General features: G+C 34.3%; 1 protein-coding gene across 2 annotated transcripts in view; it reads right to left on the bottom strand.

Annotated features, from left to right (window-relative positions):
* MPDZ (multiple PDZ domain crumbs cell polarity complex component) overlaps positions 1 to 15,338 on the bottom strand; it is a 163,831-nt gene that overhangs the window by 84,751 nt on the left and 63,742 nt on the right. For both annotated transcript variants that reach the window (XM_045563965.1, XM_045563964.1), the window contains exons 11-14: positions 9,551 to 9,734; positions 8,708 to 8,776; positions 6,899 to 7,005; positions 423 to 569 (exon numbers count right to left, since the gene is read on the bottom strand). In XM_045563965.1, coding sequence (XP_045419921.1) covers positions 423 to 569; positions 6,899 to 7,005; positions 8,708 to 8,776; positions 9,551 to 9,734 — 507 coding nt within the window. The remainder of the gene's footprint in view (positions 1 to 422; positions 570 to 6,898; positions 7,006 to 8,707; positions 8,777 to 9,550; positions 9,735 to 15,338) is intronic.

Raw genomic sequence — 15,338 nt, 5'->3', positions numbered from 1 at the left:
TTGTTATTTATGAATTTAAAATACTAGCAGATTACACAGAAACAAATATACTAGTAGTTACCTAATGAAGGGTGATGAGCACTGGGTGGATGGGATGTTTATCTTTGTATTCTCTGTAATTTTAAAACGTGTAAATGTATTGCCTATTCTCAAAATTCAATAAATATTTAAAAATTTCTAAAGAATATTTTTATAATTCTTTGGACCTAGTGAAAAAAAACCAGCATGGAATTAGGTCTGAAGTTCAATGTACAAAGAGGTGTGAAATTTCTGCTTTGGGCAGTTTTTATTCGTAGATCTCCCGCAAGCACTCTTTGGAGGGGAAACTTAAAATAAGAACTTACTTATTCACCATACTAAAGCTCCTGCAGCCTTTTCAAGAGTCTTATTTAAGAATGAGAAAGAACAGCATAACTCCTTACTTCCAATAGCTCGTCTCCACTGAAAAGCTTCCCACTGTGTCCAACAGGGCCTTCTGGTAGAACAGATCTGATAAAGTGATGTCCCACCGTTGCTTCCAGACTTATCCCCAACCCACTGTTCTCACTAAACTTGCTCACGTGGGCCACCTGAAAAAAGAAAAATCACCACAATTCTAATACTCTTCCTTTTTTTTCTATTCACGTACACTTTATGTACACCTAAAACTGGTCAACTTTCTCACAAAACTTCAAAAACATTATTGTAAAACTGCAAAGCTTTGGAGCTTTGCCACTGAAAGAATACTGGCATCTTTCAGCTTCATGAAACAACACAAAATGAAAATGAAGCAGCTATTATCTAGATCTCATTTGCTTCTCATAAATAGGTACAATTTCTTGCATTGTTTCCCATATAACGAAAATGAGATTCAGAGAGGTTACCTTAACCAGAGTGACACAGATGGAAAAGAGCTTAGAGTCTAAGCAGTTTGAACCTAGAACCACACTCCTTGACCTTATGCTGTTTCAAGGGGCAACAATGGTTTTAAAATTAATAGCCTTAAATGCCTACATCAAAAAAGACAGAAAGATCATAAATTAACAATCTAATGACACTCTCAAGGAACTAGAAAAAGAAGCACAAACCAAACCCAAAGCCAGCAGAATAAAAGAAATAACTAAGGTCAGAGCAGAACTAAACAAAATGTAAAATAAAAAAACAATACAAAAGATCAATGAAACAAAATTGGTTCTTTGAAAAGACAAACAAAATTAATAGGCCTCTTGCTAGATTAACCAGGAATAGAACATAAAGGACTCAAATAAGCTCAATCAGAAATGAAAAAGGAGATATTACAACTAATACCACAGAAATGCAAAACATCATCTGTAAATACTATAAAATCTCCATGCACATAAACTAGAAAACATAGAGAAAATGGACAAATTCCAGGAAACACCCAACATCCCAACACTCAATCAGGAAAAAACGGAACTCCTGAACAGAGCAATAATGAGCAGTGAGATTGAAGTAGTAATAAAAAATCTTCTAACGAAAAAAGGCCGGACCAGATGGATTCATAGACAAATTTTACCAGACCTACAAAGAAGAGCTGCTACCCACACTGCAAAAATTATTCCATAACATCGAGAAGGAGGAAATCCTCCCCAACTCATTCTACAAAGCCAGTATCACCTTAATACCAAAGCCAGGAAAGGACACAACAAAAAAAGAAACTACAGACCAATATCTCTTATGAATATACATGCAAAATCCTCACTAAAATACTAGAAAACCAAATTCAACAGCACATTAAAAACAAAAAACAAACAAACAAAAAAAAAAACACCATGACAAAGCAGGCTTCATCCCAGGGATGCAGGGATGGTTCAACATACGTAAATCCATAAATGTGATTCACCACATAAACAGAAGCAAAAACAAAGACCATATGATCATCTCAATAGATGCAGAAAAAGCACTGGACAAAATCCAGCACCATTTGATGATAAAAACCTTCAACAAACTAGGCATAGAAAGAACATATCTCAAAATGACAAAAGCCATATATGACAAATCCACAGCCAACATCATACTGAATGGGGAAAAGTTGAAATTATTCCCACTTAGAACTGGAACAAGACAAGGGTGCCCACTGTCACCACTTCTATTCCTCATAGTGCTGGAAGTCCTAGTCAGAGCAATCAGGCAAGAGAAAGAAATAAAGGGTATCCAAATCAGGAAAGAGAAGGTCAAACTACTGCTTTTTGCTAACTGTATAATCTTATATCTAAAAAACCCCAAAGACTCCATGAAGAGGCTCCTGGAACTGATAAATTCAGTAGTATCAGGTTACAAAATCAATGTACACAAATCAGAAGCATTCGTATATACACCAGTAACAGTGAAGCTGAGAGTCAAATCAGACTCAATAACATTTATAATAGGCACAAAGAAAATGAAATACCTAGGAATACACTTAACCAATGAGGTAAAAGACCTCTACAAAGATAATTAGGAAAAACTGAGGAAAGAAATCGCAGATGACACAAACAAATGGAAAAACGTATCATGCTCATAGAGCAGAAGAATCAACATTGTTAAAATATCCATACTACCCAAAGTGATTTACAGATTCAATGCAATCTCCATCAAAATATTAATAACAATATCATATTTCACAGATCTAGAAAAAATAGTTCTATGCTTTGTTTGGACCAGAAAAGAGCCCAAATAGCCAAAACAATCTAAAGCACAAAGAACAAATCAGAAAGCATCACATTATTAGACTTCAAACTATACTACAAGGCTATAGTAACCAAAACACAATAGTATAGGCACAAAAATAGAGATATAGACCCATGGAATAGAAAAGAAAACTCAGATATAAAACCATCCACATACAGCCAACTGATCTTTGACAAAGCAGACAAAAACATACACTGGGAAAAAGAAGTCCTACTCAATAAATAGCGCTTGGTAAATTAGATAGCCACACGCAGAAGAATAAAACAGAATCCATATCTCTCACCACTCGCAAAAGTTAATTCAAGATGAATAAAAGACTAAAATGTAAGGCATGAAACCATAAGAATTCTAGAAGAAAATGTAGGAAAAACTCCTCTAGATATCAGCCAAGGCAAAGAATTTATGACTAAGACCCCAGTAGCAATTACAGCAACAAGAAAAATGAATGGGGCTTGATTAAATTCAAAAGCTCTGCACAGCTAAGGAAGTAATCAACAAAGCAAATAGACAACCTACAGAATGGGAGAAAATATTTGTAAGTTATACTTCCAATAAAGGCTAATAACCAGAATCTACAGAGAACTCAAGTAAATTAGCAAAAAAAAAACAAAAAAAAAAACAACCCATCAAACAACCCCATTAAAAAATGGGCAAAAGACAGAAGACATGAGCAGAAGTTTTTCAAAAGAAGATAGACAAATGGCCAATAACTGTAAGAGAAAATATTCAACATCACTAATCATCAGGGAAATGCAAATTAAAACCACAATGAGTTATCACCTTACCCAAATAAGAATGTTTTTTATTAAAAGTTCAAAACCAATAGATGCTGGCACGGATGCAGAGAGAAAGGAACACTTATACACTGTTAATGGGACTGCAAATTAGTACAACCCCTACGGAAAACAGTATGAGATAACTCAAAGAACTAAAAGTAGACCTACCATTCAGTTCAGCAATCCCACTACTGGGTATTTATTCAAAAGAAAAGAAGTCATTTTATAAAAAGACACTTGCATTTGAATGTTTATTGCAATACAATTCACAATTACAAAGATATGGAATCAACCCAAGTGCCCGTCAATTCATGAGTGGATTAACAAAACTGCAGTGTGTGTATATAATACACCCCCCCATAGAATAATACTCAGCCAAAAAAAGGATGAATTAATGCCTTTTGCAACAATTTGGATGGAACTGGAGACTATTATCCTAAGTGAAGTTTCTAAACAATGGAAAAACAAACACCACATGTACTCGCTATTAAATTGAAACTAACCAATGAGCACACATGTATACAGAGGGAAGTAAAACTCAGTGGAAATTAAGCAGGAGTGGGAGACGGGAGAAGGGAGGAGAGGATGGGTGAAAACCTACCTAATGGGCACAACGAACACTATCTTTTGATGGATACACTTAGCCCTGACTCAAGCATTACAAAAACAATCCATGTAACCAAAAACATTTGTACCTCCATAATTTTTTTTTCCACTTCAGAATATTATGGGAGTACAAACACTTTGATCACATACATTGCCTTTGCATCAGCCAAGCCAGAGCTATAAGTGTGCCAATCCCCCAGAAAGTGCACACTGCACCCATTAGGTGTGAGTTTACCCATTCCCTCCCCCCCCACCTGCTTGACACCCAGTGAATGTTACTTCCATATGTGCACGTAAGTATTGATCCATTAGTGCCAATTTAATGGTGAGGACATGTGGTGCTTGTTTTTATATTCTTGTGATACTTCACTTGGAAGAACGGGCTCCAGTTCCACCCAGGATAACACAAAAGGTATTAGTTCACCATTGGCTTTTTGGGGCTGAGTAGTAATCAACAGTATACATATACCACATTTTATTAATCCACTCAGGTATTGATGGGCACTTGGGTTGTTTCCACGTCTTTGCAATTGTGAATTGTACTGCTATAAACATTCGAGTGCAGATGTCTTTCTTATAGAATGTCTTTTTTCACTTTGGGTAAATACCCAGTAGCGGTATGCTGGATTAAATGGTAGTTCTACTTTTAGTTCTCTGAGGTATCTCCATATTACCTTCCATAGAGGTTGTACCAGTCTGCAGTCCCACCAATAGTGTATGAGTGTTCCTATGTCTCCACATCCATGCCAACATTTGTTGTTCTGGGACTTTTTGATAAAAGCCATTCTCACTGGAGTTAAGTGGTATCTCATTGTGGTTTTGATGTGCATTTCCTTGATGATTAGAGATGTTGAACAATTTTTCATATGTTTGTTGGCCATCAGTCTGTCTTCTTTTGAAAAGTTTCTGTTCATATCCTTTGCCCACTTTTTAATGGTGTTGTTTGATTTTTTTCTTGTTAATTTTCCTGAGTTCTACACAGAATCTAGTTATCAGCCCTTTATAAGATGTGTAGCATACAAATATTTTCTCCTATTCTGTAGGCTGTCTGTTGACTCTAGAGATAGTTTCCTTGGCTGTACAGAAGCTTTTTAATTTGATCAGGTCTCATTTATTTATTTTTGTTGTTGCTGTGATTGCTTTCGGGGACTTCTTCATAAATTCTTTGCCTAGGCAGATATCTATAAGAGTTTTTCAAACATTTTCTTCTAAAATTCTTATGGTTTCATGCCTCTCCATAATATTTTGAAATAAAAAAAAAGAAAGAAGCTAAAAGAAAAAAGTCAATGAAAGCTTACAATAAGAGAATGTACTTCCAATTTCCTACTGTTACACTAAACAATGAAGAATGTTAGGAAATTACCCATTTTCACACAGACTCCAGTAATTATAATATTAAAATGAGAAGGTATGCTAAAGGTGATTAACTTCATTCCTTTTATTCTACCGTTAAGGAAACTGAGGAATAAGGACTGATAAAAAGTTTCATTTAAAAAGAGTTCTTTCAAATCTTAATAATAACATGTATAAGGTCAATATCAAAAGCAATATCATCTGACCTTGAAATCTAATACTGAATGAAATCCTTCTCACCTCGAAAACCCAATTTATACATTACTTTCTGTGAGAAACCTTTCAGGTCCCCACTGATAATGTCCATCAGTCCTTCTCTCATTACTCCTTTTGTGATTCCATTTATGCTGTATAAATAGTCTAGCAACTATTTGAAATCAGAACTATATCTTATTTACCTTTGTCTGACCGTCCATAAATAGCTTACATCAACAAAGCATGTGCACAAAAGGTAGTTAAAAGTTTGCTCTCAGGTCTGACATCTGTGAGAAAATGGCTAAAGACTCTCCATTATTCAACCATCATCTGAAGAACAGTGGTCTCGGTTATGCACACCAGTCACATTAACTCCACCCCATAAAAGCACTCTATAAACTTTCTTTTCATGTTAAAGTAAGTACTTTTAGGCTGGACTTTATTATATCTTTCCTTGACTCAATTTAAAATGGTAATATTAATCATCTTGAATGTTAAAAATGATTATGGTCATGAGGATTAATTGAAACACTAAGAACACTGCTTGGTACAAAGTACTCGGTAAGTACCAGTTATTAATATAATATGTCATTATCTATTGTGTTTCTCTTCTAATGCAGAGGCATATGAGTATTTTAAAAAATATGAAAAATTCTACCCAAAATAGCATTTCATTTTTCCCTTTGAAAGCCCTGAAATTTGCAACTATGTATCTAAAGATTGATAATTTATGTCATCTTTGTTAGACTTCTTTTTGGGATCACTATGCTAGATATACAAACTATTAATAAACATAAAACATTCACCATGGCATAAGTGATATGAAATAAGTACACAGAATTAACCTGTTAAAGAATGTATATACAGAAGAAGATAAAAAAGAAGTGAGAAAGAGTCCTTATATAATTCTGTTCATAGATCATAATAATTTTTGTTTTATATTTTTAAGGAAACTGTCATTCTATTCTGATTCTTTTTACAAATCACAAGGTTTAGGAATCGGAAAAACCCCTCCTTGTGTCTATGTTGTTTATATGAATAACAGCACTATTAAAATATTGATGAAATGTGAGTTCTAAAACTTTCAACCCTTTATTCCAGCTCCTTGGTTTCTATACAACTTTCTCCAACTTGAATTTTTTTAGTACCTTCATCACCACATTTAATTCCTATAAAAAAGTTTTGGACATTTGATACTTCTCTGGGACTCTTTCTGATGATTATCTTTATTACTGCCATCAACTTTCTGCTCAAATACCATTATAAGTTAGGAAATTAGGGAGGGTAAGCTAACCTACCACTATTTCATAGTTAATTCCCATAATCCTTTGCCACTTTGTCAGCAGGACAGCTTCTTGCTGTGCATCTTCTATTGCTTCTATCTTGGCTGGTAATGATGGATACCCTGAAATAATCAAGGCAACTAAGTTAGTGACAAACTACAAAAATCTCTGTATCTTTACATTCTATACCAGGGTCACTGTGATTAGAAAACCTGTCTGTGGTATTAACTCAGACTTTTCACCCAATATTTAGGTTACTTTCATTTCTAGTCTTATTTTAATAATTTAATTTAGAATTCCACAGTTTGACACTATTCTCTTTTAACAGATGTCTTTTAGATCTTAACTATATTTACATTAAAGCATCCACATATTACCTAACTTTTTTTAAAAGTATGAGGACTCTGAGTTGCTCCAGGATTCACCTGGTAGTCCTTTGGTGACGCTATAGTAGAAAACCATGTCACCTTCTATGTCAGTTTACCTTTCATTTTCATTTACTTCTTCAGAGGAAAAAGGACTATGCTATTACTTAGCAAAAAAACAAAAAATTAACAAATAATATATAAAACTCCATGTACAATGAGAAAATATAGATAATAAATAATGAAAAAGTGAGATTGTACAATAACATAAAAGCCTATAATTGGAATCTCTCTAATTGGCCAAAAGAGAAATGATGAAGAAAAGAATACCACTAAACAAACTATGTAAACAATATTAAATTTAAAATGCTTATCTAAAACAAGAAACTGGTTGAGAAGAATTTTAAAGTCATATTCAAAGATTTTGATATTTCGTCACAGTTTTTTATTTTTTATTTAAAGATATAGTCTCACTTTGTCCCACAGGCTACAGCACAGTGACATGATCATAGCTCACTGCAACCTCCAACTCCTGGTCTCAAGCAATCCTCCCACCTCAGCCTCCCAAAGTGCTGAGATTATAGGCATGAGCCATCACACCTGGCCTCATCGTAGTTCTTACTCATAAAAGTTGGCTATCATAAATTTCCATTATGCAGTACTCTCTAAATTAATTTTTTAATATCCCTTTTAGCATTCAGATTTCAAATTTAAAGAGTGTTCCAAAATTCAGATTTCTCCTATCCAAGTACTAACCAGGCTCAACCCTGCTTAGCTTCTGAGACCAAATAAGATTGGGCACATTCAGGGTGGTATGGCTCTAAAAGATTTTTTAAATAGCTTAATGGTCTTCCGGGTCAAGTTGGTGTAAAAAACTGAATTAAATAGCTTAACGGATCCCAGGTTTATAGTGAAAGAATCCTCAGGAAGCCTTGATCATTTCTCTGCACAATTACTTTGCAAACCAACTTCCCAACATTAAAACTTAGAACCCTTGAAAAATTGAGAAGTGAGAAAAAGCCTCCCAAAACGGAATAGTTTCATTTCTAAGAGCTATACTTTAAAGATTCTCCTATATTTATTTTAAAATACTTTAAAATTTTATTACTGTTTGCTCAATAACGTAGAGAGAGATGTTGGCTGTATAGAAACAAGGAGATTTTATCACAACCAAGTACACAGTCTATTAATTACTAAGGGGTTCTGGTCAAAAAGAAAAAAAAATGTAGAAGAACAAATAGACTGACTCAGCAAGAAAATATACCAGCTATAAATGAACCATTTTAATCAATAGGAGCAATTTGTCACATTTATAAATAGAGATTTAAAAGCATTTCCTTTTTGAAAGATATTTATTTTAGCAACTTACAGTATATCCATAGAGGCTTAATCACATCTGCAAAAATTATTTCTCTTAAAAAATAATGAACAACATCATAACTGGGTTCTAGGTGTTTACCTTCTTCAGTTGGTAATATGTTGGTGTTTCTCCTCAAAGATAAAGAATCTTCATCTTTTTCATAATTTTCTTAAAGATAAAAATATTTTAGTAGTTACATCTTAAATATATTCAAGCATCTGAATTTTTCAAAATCCACTGTATTTATTTGAACCCCCGATGAGAGTCTGTTTTTTGGAGATAAACTTCTCAATAACAATATGTACTTAAAAGAAAGTTCTGCTAACAGACAAAGAAGTTAACACATTTCTCCTGTGATTTGCTTCCCATCTCCCAGTACTGTAGTAAATAATATATGGCATAAACATCAAAATGGTCAACAGTGCTAAAAATGAAACAGCACTTTCTAGCCAACAGCTTGACTTCTACCAATAAACCCTTCCATCAATGAGCTACATGGGGAATTTAGTAATTTACAGAGATATTCATGTAAAAACAGCTTATGAGTGATATTTCTAAATGTGTAAATTCAATTCCTTCAAGGAAAAGCTGGGCATGTAGAGTTATCATGGGGCTCACATAAATAGTCCAGGTAGAAGACTGTCCCCCTAAAGAACATTGCAATGGCATCCAGAAATAAGGCAGGAACAGAAAAGTAAATGACTCTGCATGTTTCCAATTCAGAAATGGTGACAATGATGAATAGGATAGAAATCTACTTTACTTAGAAACCCATTCTACAGTTTATGGGCACATTTACGGTTCCAGTTAATCCTAATTTATTAAACTTCCTTTTTCTACTTGGCTCATAATAAGTACTTGAGGGTAAAAATGATTTTTTTAATTATTTCAGAATTAGAAAAAAATATAAAGGTCTAATTGAAAACCAGATTAATACATTACCTTTGCTTATGATGGCATTAACAGGAGACAGATCTGCATCTTTTGTGACATCTTCTCTTGACTTGATCTCAGCTTCCTTCTTCAGTCCTTTCCTCAGTAGTGTCAGGTGCACTGTTTGTCCTGTGTGTCGCAATACCTCTACTGCTTGTTGGTTAGTAAAACCCTGAAGGTTTGTGCCATCTACCTGTGATAAAAAGACATGTTAAATAAATGGATATTTGTATTACTAATTCACAAAATGCATACTTACTACTTGTTAGTGAGAAAAGAATGGAGAATGAGTATTCCCCTAATTGGGGCATAGGCAATAGTACTCTAACACCTGTTTGGGGACAGTTAACGTAAATTCACTAGAATAACTTGGGAGGGTTCTGTTTGTCTTATTTAACATAGATTCTGAGGTACCACTTCTAGGAATTATGAGCCAATAGTTCTAGGGTAGGGCCCAGGCTCTATGCTTTTTAAAATATTCTTTGGAAACCAGAATTATGCAGGATAAAAAGATATAGAAGACAGTGATGAAAGCATTCACTGAGAGCACTGATGTATCCCTAAATCATATTTATGCTGCCTTTAGAAAAAGAAAAAAAAAGACAATAAAACTGCCTTCCTTGTTATTTCCTTGTCTCTTCAAAAAATATATGTGATTTTCACCATTTCTAGTTCACAAGTGATAAAACATTTGAAAATTCTCCTGTGATCTTTCCAAAATATAGATGTGATTATATCACCCCAACACTGCTTTCCATAGAACACTCCTTAGGGCAATGTTCCAAATCATCCAAGTGTCTCCACCTCCCATCATCACTATCACCCACCATCACCAACCCCAGTTTGCATGACGCTGCCCATTACTCTCTGCCCTCCAGCCACAGAGGGCTCATTTCCATTCTTCTAACTTGCAGCGTTCCCTTCATCCATAGGGTCTCTGCAAGTCCTGTTCACTCAGCCTGGACTCTGGACAGCTCACTCTAGCCCACACTTTTTCTTATTAGTTCACTTAAAAAACATCGATAATTGCTTTAGATTTTATTTCAACAGTTATTTACACAATCAAACTACCTTGATGTCCTTGACTGTGGTCAAAGCCCCCTTTTACTCATTTTCCCTCACAGTACCTTTCAAAATTTTAATTTTACATTTTCTGTCATTATGTGGTTTATAACTATAGGCTGCAAGGACAGGCTCTGTGTCATTTTTGATTACAGTAGTGTCACCAAAACATAGCACTGTCTGCACAGTAGCTATTCATCCCAAATAAAAGTATAGAGCCAGTGGCTCATATGTCCAAGATTTATTTATAAAGCAAATTACCTTTTGGGATAGATAAACACAGACTTTAACACAAAATTTTTAAAAATTCATAAAACCACAGTAACAAGTTTAGAAAAGTAGACCAATAAATTTAATGTTGAAATTCAAAATCATTGATATTCCTTTGAATTGCAAAAGGGCTATAAAATGGCTAAGTGTCGTGCTTTTCTTAAGCACAGTGCTGGCTACAGTAGGCACTCAAATATTTACTAAATGAATGAGAATTATAAGATCTAGAACAGTGGTCCCCAAGATAGAGTACCCTTACTGCAAAGGTTTCCAGAAGAATATAAGACTTCTAATTAAACATTTTAAAAACTCATTTACATTACAGATACATGTATGAGTGTGTGTGTATATACACACATTTATAATGTCTATGTTAATTATATAGAGAGAATATATAACAACATATACATGAATATATGGAGAAGAGGAAAGAAAGTAAGAAATGAGTAGTTACTTTTACTAAAGGGGATATTCAATCAAAAATCTAGAGTCCCCTGATCTAGATGATAATCTCATACTTTGCAGGTTTCTTAAATCTTGTATGATACATATGACCTAGATGGTAACTTGAACATAGGTGTCTGACTCTCTCTTCTTTCCCATTAGCCCCACCCTGCTGATTCCCTTTTGGAAAGATTAACAAAATATAACAGAGAAAATACTGCAACAAAACTGGAAACCAAAGGACAAAAGTCCCTACACCAGTAAACTGGAGTAATTTCTAATAGAAATGGTCTGGACATAACCAGATGGAAGGCAGGCCAGATGAACTTTCATCTGTGTGGGAATAGCTTGTCTGATCTATAATAACAAACTTCAGTAAAAATCAAACACCACCCTCTCATTAAAGGAGGCAATCAGATGGCACACGTGGATTCTAACCAGTAACTCCAAAAAATATACCAAGTTCTGGGCACATGCAGCAGCACAGAATTACTTACTTGTAATGAAATCACCTTAACCAGTACACACACACACACACACACACACACACACACACACACACACACACCTCTAACTCCCGGCTATACAACAAACACAGAAAACAAGTCCTTTGATATACAGAGGGAAAGTTTCCCATTGTGAAGCTCTAGCATTTCCTCTCTATTTTGTTAATCTACAAATGAATCAAGAGAAACTATAGTAAATTTAAACTTTCACCTTCCTTCTTGCTTTGTTAACACCTGAACCATCTGGACAAAACCCACACAAATCTCCAGTAGAACCCATTTCAACTCCTATTTGTACAAGCACAGCTCCTTTTGAGAATGACCAAAAGTAACAGGGTATGGAATAAGAAAGCCACAGTCCAAAAGAAGGTATGCACACTAAAACATCAGTGCATGTATCTTCCTACGAAATTGTTATTGCAGTGAACAGTAAAAAAGACATTTCCTGAAACTTACATTCAAAATAATTTAGATTTCATTGTATTTATGATAGTAGGGATTATAGTTACAAAGAAGAAAAAATATTTACCAAAAGAAAAAAGAAAACTGTTACAATGAAAGCAGTCAATAAGATTTTAAATACTCCAAAAATAAAATAAGCAACTGGAAGACAGGATCATACAAGTGCCCCAATATCTTGGAGGAAAAAAAAGAAGCAGAAAAAAATGATCAGATAAATTAGACTAGAGATACATAGGCTAATCTAGGAAATCCAACATACTTGTGAAAGGAATTATACGGAGAAGAAAAGAAATGAGGGAAAAAATATTCAAAGAAATGATTAGAGAAGGGAAATTTAGCCAAGTCTACAAATCAAAGAGGCACATGAAAAAACAGAAAATGAATGAAATAAAAATCTAACATCTGAATGTATCCTGATAAAATTCTTGTATTTCAAAGATCAAAAGAAAAAATCTATTAGCCTCCAGGCAGCAAAGAGAGAATTATCAGGTTATCTACAGAATTTGCAGTAAAGAAATTACTAACAAAGAATTCTATAATTAATGTAATGTATGTGAAAATGAAAATTGTAGTTGAGATGCTATGATTATTGATATCCTATACCAAAGTGAGTTGCAAAATTGGCCACCAAGCAGCACTTTAGTTGGTAAAGAACTATAATTCACACTTATTTAAGGCATAAAAGGTCTGAGTTGTTAAAGGTTAGGAAAAACTTCAGAGGAAGATTTGTTCTTTTTTTTTTTTTTTTTTTTTAAAGAAAAAAGAGTGCTGTAAGTCCCCGCCCAACCCATTCAGGTATTTCCCCCTTGGCCTCAAGTCAGAAGAGCTGCAGTAGGGGAGGATGCAGTAGATTGTATCTAACGCCATCAGGAGGATAAGTAAGAGGACTTTCAGCTGCTTTGACAATGGAGCAATAGAAATTTGCTGTTACCTTGGGACCTGCTGAACTCCCTGACTTTGGGCGTATTCCAGAGGAGGACCACACACATAAGAAAGCCAGGTTCAAGTCATTTTGAAACCTACCCAAGTACCTCTAGGGAATGATGGGACCCAAAAGAGAGAATCTATAGAAGAGATCGCTAAGAAACCAGGGGCCAAGGGCAAGAAGAGTCAGCTAGATAAAAAAAATCCATCATCTATCATTCATGGAAAGTTAAGTCAAATAAATCTCCATTGAGACCTCCCAAGAGCCCAAGAAGGAACCCTAAGAGACAGTCAGTTTTAAACATCTGCCAGACTCATGGAGCACAAAGCCATATTACAGCAGTACCAGTAAAAGACAAAATTTCCCCTCCTTCCTTCTCTTTGTTCTTGCATCCTTTACACCACAGAAACCCACAATAAGGTGAGGGAGTAGAAGAAAAGTTAGGTGGAGAAAGCTAGGCAGGGTGGTACACTCCATATCCCTAAGTAAGTCATCAGTTGGTAGCAGGCTTCTGATGGGACAGGGGGTAGTTTAAAATTAGATTATTACTTAGTATGGAAAAATTTTAATTACTAAATTGGAACTGTGTTTGGTGATTTTGATTGGTCATAGGATACGTTATTCTCTAAGAATAACCTAAGTCATGGGACTTGCTAAGATTTCTTTCAGGGGAAAGGGAAGTACTTTCCCCATTAAAAATTAAAAGGAGCAGTTGATGATAAGACTTTTAAAGTTGTCTAAGAGTTGTATCCACTAAATCCTCCTTGTCCAATGTATCTGTTATGCCCAGCCAAATTGTCAAAGTATAAAAAGACAACAGAAGTAGACACAAAAAGTTTAGAAAGTCTACCAACACGTTCTCTTCCTGTAAGATTTACTCAAAACACTCTAGCTGAATGAACGATTAATCAGATTTAAAATTCAAAGTAAGAAAACTGTTGCATACAAGATCCAGTGCTAAGCAACAAAATAAGTAAAATTCAAATCTAAATGACACTATTACAGCAACAAAACTAAATTCAAATGCTTCAAGTCCTTAAAAGAGAAGATCTACAAAGTGGCATGTAATAATCTGTTTATAACAACTAACAACTGTAAACAATATAACTGTCCATGAATAAGGCTGCTGAAATGTATCACAATAGATCTATGTGTGCTTACAGACTACACCTCCCAGGCAAATTTTTAAGCAAAATAAAAAATAAAAAGGTATAGACAAATACGATATTATTTAATTATAACAACACAAAAATTTTCTAAATTTTAAAACATAAATTATTATTAGTGGTTTATGTGAGAAAGTTTTTTAACCATGTTCAAATTTTATACTTTATAAAATTTTAAACCTCAAACATAAAAATTAATCTAAAATAAATGAACATATTATTTACTCTCATGACAACAAAGCAAAGAAAAACCAGCAAAAATCTCAATGTTGAGTTTCCATGAAAATTCTTAAAATGCACAGAACTTTAGGCTGCAAGTTTTTCATTTGCAATAGATTTTTATCGTTCAACTTTTTAAAAATGAAGTTTCCTTAAGAAAAATCTAATGTGAATGGTTATTTTATTTGATACCAATAAACTTCAAATACGTAAAGAAAAATGCATTTTTTCCTTTATCTTCAAAACTTGATGACTTGGATTTCAAAATGTATTCCTTACCCAAATGTCAGATGATAGTACTAGCACAGAAGAAATTGCTATAATGGAATAGTCATAGACTTTTAAATTTAGACTTCAGTTCAAATTTCTCAGTATCTTCATCTGTAATATAGAAATAAAAGAACATACTTTCCCAGAATTACAGTGCCTAGAACATTTTACTGGGAAGATACTCAGGAGCTAATATTATTATTAAAAGAGTGAAGAAGCGAGTAAAAAACATAAAATCCCCAAGGCTTTATGAGAACAGTTTTTGTTTAATATCATCATATCCATCCAACATATAAGCAAAAGTCACTGAAGCCTAAAGCAGAGGCCCCAGTTAGCTCTGGTCCTTCTTTATCACAAGAAGACAGTCAAGAGGTCAGTTCAGATCCAACAGTACCACGGACAAGTGTGTAGAGGAGCTGGGTACAATGACAGCAAATTGCCTATGCACTATCTCATAAGAAGAAGAAATTTAA

The sequence above is a fragment of the Lemur catta genome, chromosome 10 (assembly GCF_020740605.2).
Source record: "Lemur catta isolate mLemCat1 chromosome 10, mLemCat1.pri, whole genome shotgun sequence".
In the NCBI taxonomy this organism is placed as follows: Eukaryota; Metazoa; Chordata; class Mammalia; order Primates; family Lemuridae; genus Lemur; species Lemur catta.
This window is presented reverse-complemented; position numbering and strand designations above follow the sequence as displayed.